A 6,765-nucleotide genomic window follows, 5' to 3' on the forward strand; every position below is an offset into this window, starting at 1 on the left:
AATAAATAAATATAATCTGGTTTTTTTCTTTGTTTTCTTTATTTGTCTTTTTGAGACAGGGTCTCGCTATGCAGTTCAGGCTGACATTGAGCTCACTTTGTAGCCCAGGCTGGCCTCAAACTGGCTATGATCCTCCTGCCTCAGCCTCCCAAGTGCTGGGATTACAGGCATGCACCACCATGCCCGGCATCTTTTCTTTGTTTTTTTGAGACAGGGTCTCACTATGTAATTCAGGCTGGCCTCAAACTCATGGTGATCCTCCTGCCTCAGCCTCTCTAATGCTGAGATTACTGCCGTGTGCCACCATGCCCAGCTCTATAATGTCTTTAGTACAAAACAAGTCCTCCTCCTCGTCTCTCAGCCTCCAGGCCTCACCCCATGGCCGGCTCTGCCCGCCCTTCCCAGGAGACTCTGTGAATGTTCCATCTGCCAGGGCAGTGCCCGGGGTGCCTTTCAACATTGCTTAAGGAGCTGTTGGTATTATCAGCCTTGGGGTTCTGTCCAGTTCCCGTCTAGTGCATGCCGGGGCCTCTCGCACTCTCGTAAGTACAAATCGACACGGTCCTGTGTGTGCCGGGACTACACCTCGTGAGTTTCTACAAGAAGTGTCCCTGCGGCTAGGGGTGACTTTGCCAGACCCCTGCCATATCTCTCCCTTGGGGCCATCCAGTCACCCCTCAACCAGTGTGCTCAGGAGAGCCTGCTCCCCACAACCACACCTTCCTGGGCCCAACTTCCAATCTTTGCCCACCTGGTAGGTACCTTGGAGTTGCCGTAATTTCCATTTTTCTCACTGTGGGCATCTTGTCCAGTTCAAGAGCCACTGTGGTCCCTTTCCTGAAACTGCCTGTTGGTTTCCGTCCCTGGTGATGACGACTTCAGGAAGGCCGCCCGCCCGGCTGGGTTATGGTGGGTTATGGTGACCGTGTTTCCATGCACCCTGCATCCTGACCTCTACTTCTCAGGCAGAACCCACCGTTTTGTTTTGGTTTTTGTTTTTGGTACCGGGAATCGAACTCATGACCTCGCGCTTGCCAGGCTGGCGCTGTGCCGTTGAGTTATATACCTGGCCCAGAACCCACTGTTAGAGAACAGGCAGCCCTGTGTGGCCTGGGTGGTGGGTGTGAGAACAGGAACCAGGCCACCGTGTGATGCCTGGGCCAGCTGCACCCTCTGGACAAACTCCCTCAGCTCTCCCTGCCTCAGTTTTCTCGCCTGAGACATGGGCTTGATGTGAGGGTTGTGGGGAAAGATTCGTGTAAAATGCTGGGAGGCGCCTGCCATACAGGGGCTGCCCTGAGCTGTGAGCGGAGGCTGCCTGGTAGGGCCGGGGCGCAGCAGGAGCCACTGTGGAGCCAGCAGAGAACTTTCGGCACTCACGTCGGAGGACGAACAGGCCCGACCACCGCATACCACAGGGGCACGGTCACCCCGGGTCCTCAAGGGCCAATGGGGCCGAGCTCCCTGCCTGGCAGCAGGCCAATGCTGGGACCACTGGGGGCTGCTGGAGGTGGTGGTTCAGTTCTCCCTCGGGCGGGTGGAGAAGAGAGGTCCTGCCTTGCCCAGCCGCCCATGAGCATCCTGGCTCCATGCTGGGGGCCCAGGGAGGGTGGGCAGGCTGGAGGGGAGGGGGTGCGGCTTCAGCGTGGGGCTGCAGGCCCCGGAAAGCGCCAGCTCCCCGCTCTGGGCCGCTGAGCAGAGGAGCAGATGGGAGTGCTCCTCTCCCCACCCTAAGACTCTCGTAGGGCGGGGAGTTTGAGAGCTGCTATCCTCCCCTCCTCCCCACTCGCCGCGGTGTGTCCCTCGAGTTCCCTAGAGCTGTTCTCAGGGCCCCGTGGACAGGTGTGGGTGTGACAGAGCACAGGCCTTTGGGTCCCAAATCTGTCTGTGAGCATGAAGGGTGACCTCTGTGGCCCCCCGTGGCCCTGTCTCCTCTCAGGGAACACCAGTGCGCTCCCTGCGCCCCGGAAAGTGCCAGGGCCCTCCACTGGGAGACATGGGGACACAACCCAACTGTGCCCCAGAGCAGGAAGTGGGACTCAGAGGGCAGGGTCTTGCCCAGAGCCACACAGGAAGCGGAAGGCAGCCGAGGGGGCATTTCCTATTCAGCTCCCGGAGGGTGAGAGTTCCCTGCAGTTTCCTGGCAGCGCTGGCCCAGCCACCCACCGTCACCCGGGCTTGCGCCCCCTCTGGGTGTCCTTGAGCTGGGGTGGAGCTGCACAGGGGCCCCCACCTGGAGCTCAGCAAGCGAGTCACCCTGCTGGTCCCCACAGGGCAGGGTCGTGTCCCCTCAGACCAGGCTCCCCGAGGATGCGGACAAGGATGAGCCCGCGCCTCCTTCTGTGTCTCCCCTCGCCCCTTGTGTCCCTCTGTGTCCAGCAACTGCCCACAAAGCAACCCAAGAGAACAGTGGAGACCCAGGGTGTAGTCAGTGGTGCTGCCTGCCCAGCATGGGCGTGCCTCTGGGCTCATCTTCGGCCCCAGAAAAAAACAAGAAAAAAAAAAATACTGAGCACTGGGCCCACGCTCTGCCCGTCACCTCCTGCACCCTCTGCTCCCCCGCACTCACTCCCACGCGCGCTTCCTTACTGACAGCGGTTCCCTGCTAAGCTATGTTTGCTCCTCAGAAAACCTCGGACTCGCTGCTCTGCCGGGGCACTGCGTGGCTTGGGCCTGGGGACTGTCCTGAAACCTGGCCTTATCTCCGTCAAGACCCCAGCAGCCCTGGGAACCCCAAGCAGAGCAAAGCTGGCAGCCTGGGCAGTGCTGTGTGATATAAATAGCCAGCTAAGGCGCTTCCTCTGCCCTGCTTTGTCTTAAGAGGCCTGCGAGCCTTAATCCGAACAGCCCTGAGCAGCTGGAGTAAACAAGGTGACCCAGGACAGGGCTGCAGAGCAGCCACACTGGCACCAGCCTGGGGGCATGTCCTGCAGGGTTACAGCCCCCTGCAACCAGCTCTCGGTCCTGGGGCCGCCTCCTCCAGGGAGTGTGAGGCTCACCTCAGCGATTCGCTATGTGTCCCGATTTGGTGGGAAAGGAAAAAGGAGAATTCCTTCTAGAAAGATCTGCTCCTCCCTGTGTGCTCCTCGCCTCATCTCTGCCATCAGAATCCTGGCCCTAGGCCGGGTGTGGTGGCGCACACCTATAATCCCTGTTCTAGGGAGGCTGAGGCAGGAAGATCATTGTGAGTTTGAGACCAGCCTGGGCTACGTAAGTGAGCTCAAGGCCAGCCTGAAGTGCATAGCGAGACCCTGTCTCAAAAAAAAAAAAAAAAAAGGACCCTGGCCCTGGGGGCTGGGGGGCTCAGTGGTAGAGTACTAAGAATCCCAGCCTCAGGCTGCTGTGGAGCAAATCCACAAGCTAAACGGTCACCACTTCTCAGTCCTTCAGATCCAAAGGTAAACTCCTTGTGTATTTTTCAGGGCAGGTTGTTGGGAGCCAGCTTTGTCATGCAGGAACCCTCCTCAATGAAGCAATCCAAATGTAAACAGGGAATGTCTGAGAGCCCCTTCTCTTTCCTCCCCAGCTGCTCAGCCATGACCCCTGGAGCTCACCCTGGGGCAAACAGAACTCCTGGAGCTCCCCAGCTATCCCAGGAGCCTGGCTTTCCTGGGGCACAGGCACTGCCCCCTGGGCATAGGTGTAAAAGTATGTGGGCTACGTGGTGAGGTGGTTCAGCTTCCACCTTGAGTCTGCAGCCCAGCTTTGTGGAAAGTGAAAGCCAGCAGCTACATTTCTTTCCTGGAAATTTAGCCCAAGGGAAATGAGGGATCCAGAGCTTGGAGCAAAGGACCAGCGTTGCTTGTGACCTCCAGGCCTGAATGTGTAAGGCTGCCTCCTGGTGTGGAGCACGGCCATTAAATATCGGGAGAACATTCCGCAGACATTCCCCGATCAGCATGCAGTTGCGTTTACACCGTGGTTCCCTGTGTTATTAGGTAAAGGATAACCAGACTAGCTTACATGTGGGAAAATTAAAGCCATCTACCCGTTACGGGTGAGAATCTGACTTGCATTTCTTTTTCTGCTTTTTCCCCTCTTAATATTGTCATCATTTGAGGCGGGTGATTGTTAAAATATAGAAATTCTTCTCCAAGTCCATGGAGTTTGGATACTTTCACACCAACAAGTTCGCGTGGGCATTGAGGCAAACCCGATTAAGCTAAGCGTTTGCCTGAAAATTTGGATTCATTGGTCACTGGGAGTAGAGTGACCTGGATAATTTCTCCCCTCTGAAATAGAAAGGGATTTGGGGTCACAGGGCAATTCAGGATGCAGAGACAATCAAGGGGCATGACAGAGCCCCCTCATCTGCTCGGGACGCTGGCTGTACCACGGCCTCTCACCCCCGGGAGTTCTCCCTGTCCCCGGGCTCCACGCCCTCCTGGGCGCTGTATGCAAATCCCACCACCTTGTCCTGTCCCTGTGGATTGTCACGCGGGGAGGGCAGAGCCCTTTGCAATCCTCTCCTGGGCTGGGGATTTGTGGTGGTAATCTCCACCTACAGAGAAAGCACGGCGCCCGCCCCGACCTTCACTCCCGCTTCCCTCGCACCTGAGGCGCAGCCCAGCCGTCTGGGGCTCAGAAAGGTCTGGGCTTTGTCCATGTTCTGCTGCCAGTGTAGCCCGTGCCTCAGTTTCCAGTGTCTGCTGACTTGCCAGGCCCAGAGGGAACTGCTACACTCTAGCAGCAGCCAGTGTTGTGTAGTGCCAGAGAGAAAGAAGGTGAGGGTGAGCCTGGCTTGGGACAGGCTGCCCTGTCCCTAAAAATCGCCAGACCCAAGATGCATGCTGAGATCCCTGCCCCTGGCCTCCATAGGATTCTATCTGCACATGTGCCAGGGACACCTTAGAAACCCTGTCTCGTGCCGCACTGTCATCATGCAGAAAGTAAACACCAGCAGGCCCTTGATGAGCTCCTGCCATGCACCAGGCTCTACATTGGGCCAGGAGGTAAACACCTGGGTCATCCATCCCAGCGCCTTCATTTGAAAGATGGGTGAGCCAAGGCCCGCAGAGGCTAGTGATTGGCTGAGGTCAAAGCTACTGACCACAGCCGACCCGCAGCCCAGAGCTGCCTGTCCCGGGCCTGTGTCCCACGGCCGTAGGAGCAACAGAGCTGGCTGGAGCGCACCAGGTCCAAGGTCAGACACCTTGGGAGTGGACACTCAGAGTCCACAGGAAGCCGGGGGTGGTGGCACACGCCTGTAATCCCAGCACTTGGGAGGCTGAGGCAGGAGGATCATTGCGAGTTCGAGAACAGCCCAGGCTACAAAGTGAGCTCACGGCTGGCCTGAACTGCACAGTGAGACCCTGTCTCTAAAAGACAAAAAAAATAAAAATGCAGAGTCCACAGGATACAAAACAAGGGAACTAAGCAGGAAACAGAAACCCCTGGGGCTGAACCCACCTCCTCGGAATGTGACAAGCCCCAGGTGAGGCCTCAGAGCCTGGGCGCATGAATGACCCCCTCACAGCCTGTGCATTTCATACAACCTGACGCCCTCCTCCCGCCTCAGCTAAACATCAGGTCGGGCCACATGAACTTGCTACTTTTATGAGCCAAAGAGGCCAGGGTTCTGGCGACTTCCTGTGGTCTAACCTCAGCCCCCTCCCGGATGCAGGGATAAGTTATGCACCCCACGGTGAGGGAAGGGCCCTGGATGGGCTGGGAGTCAGAGGCCTGAGCCAGGGGCCACTCACTCTTTGACTTCTTTGGAGGAAAAGTCCAGGTAGCGGTTGCTGATCCACTGAATCTCGAACCAGTCCCGAAAGCCGTTGTTGCCGCAGCACTGGAACTCGATCTGCAGCATGTCGATGGTCCTCTTCATGAAGCAGCGGCCCGGCGTGTCGGTGTCGCGGTAGTACTTCATGCCGCTCCTCAGCCCGTGGGCCAGCGTGCTCTCCAGCGAGCCCCGCAGCAGGAAGCAGCACAGGGCCACAAGGAAGAGGGTGACGTTGAAGAGGATACAGACGGCCAGATAGGGCTTCAGCCAGGGCCTCCACCTGGCGAACTTGGCGGGGTCCAGGGCGTCGTAGCAGATCTTGCCAGCCAGGGAGTTGAAGACGCAGGACAGCACCCCCACCCCTATCAAGGAGTTGGGCACGAAATGGCTTTCGGCATTGTTCATCACCTCGCTCCTCTTCCGGAGCTCGATCTTCAGAAAGAGCCCCAGGCTGAAGACGATGATGCCAGCCAACACGGAGAGCCAGTTCATGAGCCAGAGCCCCTGTGCCAACTTGACCCGCTTCTTCTGGTCAAACTTGACCTTAAGCAGCACCATGTTTGCCCAGTGTGGTCCAGCGGCGTCCCGCAGCACAGCTCCCTCCTGACCCGGGCGACTTGGGGGGCCGAACGCTCAGGGCCTCCGGAAGAGCACAGGCGGCCCGCGCTGCAGGGGGCTCCCCTGGGGGGTGTCCATGTCGGGCGCCTGCCCGGGACCCCGTGAACGCAGCAGCAGCGGCAGGAGCTGGTCCCCGGTGTTGATTCCGCAGCTCCCTTCTCAGCCGAGCAGGGACAGCTGAGCGCTGCAGATTAAAAGCGGGATCCTCGGGACACCTTGTTAATCTCTTTAGCCAGGTTCATCCCATTAGATAAAGCCGTGCCAGGCACACAAGACGAGCATAAGGAGCCTCGGGGTGCTGCCGGGCCGGAGAGCTCTGGGTTCAGCTGGGAGAATGGGGAGCAAAAGAGGGCGGCTGGCCAGACGCCAGGCTGAACCCAGGGGGCTGGCCTGGTCAGGGCTGCAACTTTCTGTGGGACAAA

At 58.3% G+C, this 6,765-nt stretch overlaps 1 protein-coding gene across 1 annotated transcript in view; it reads right to left on the bottom strand.

Annotated features, from left to right (window-relative positions):
- The window catches only part of Prph2 (peripherin 2 (retinal degeneration, slow)), a 10,579-nt gene extending 4,296 nt beyond the window's left edge, over window positions 1–6,283 (bottom strand). The window contains exon 1 of the mRNA XM_005389723.2: window positions 5,703–6,283. Within this exon, the coding sequence (XP_005389780.1) occupies window positions 5,703–6,283 (581 nt within the window). The remainder of the gene's footprint in view (window positions 1–5,702) is intronic.
- Between the last annotated feature and the right edge of the window lie 482 nt (window positions 6,284–6,765).

The sequence above is a fragment of the Chinchilla lanigera genome, unplaced genomic scaffold (assembly GCF_000276665.1).
Source record: "Chinchilla lanigera isolate Chin_1 unplaced genomic scaffold, ChiLan1.0 scaffold00036, whole genome shotgun sequence".
In the NCBI taxonomy this organism is placed as follows: domain Eukaryota; kingdom Metazoa; phylum Chordata; class Mammalia; order Rodentia; family Chinchillidae; genus Chinchilla; species Chinchilla lanigera.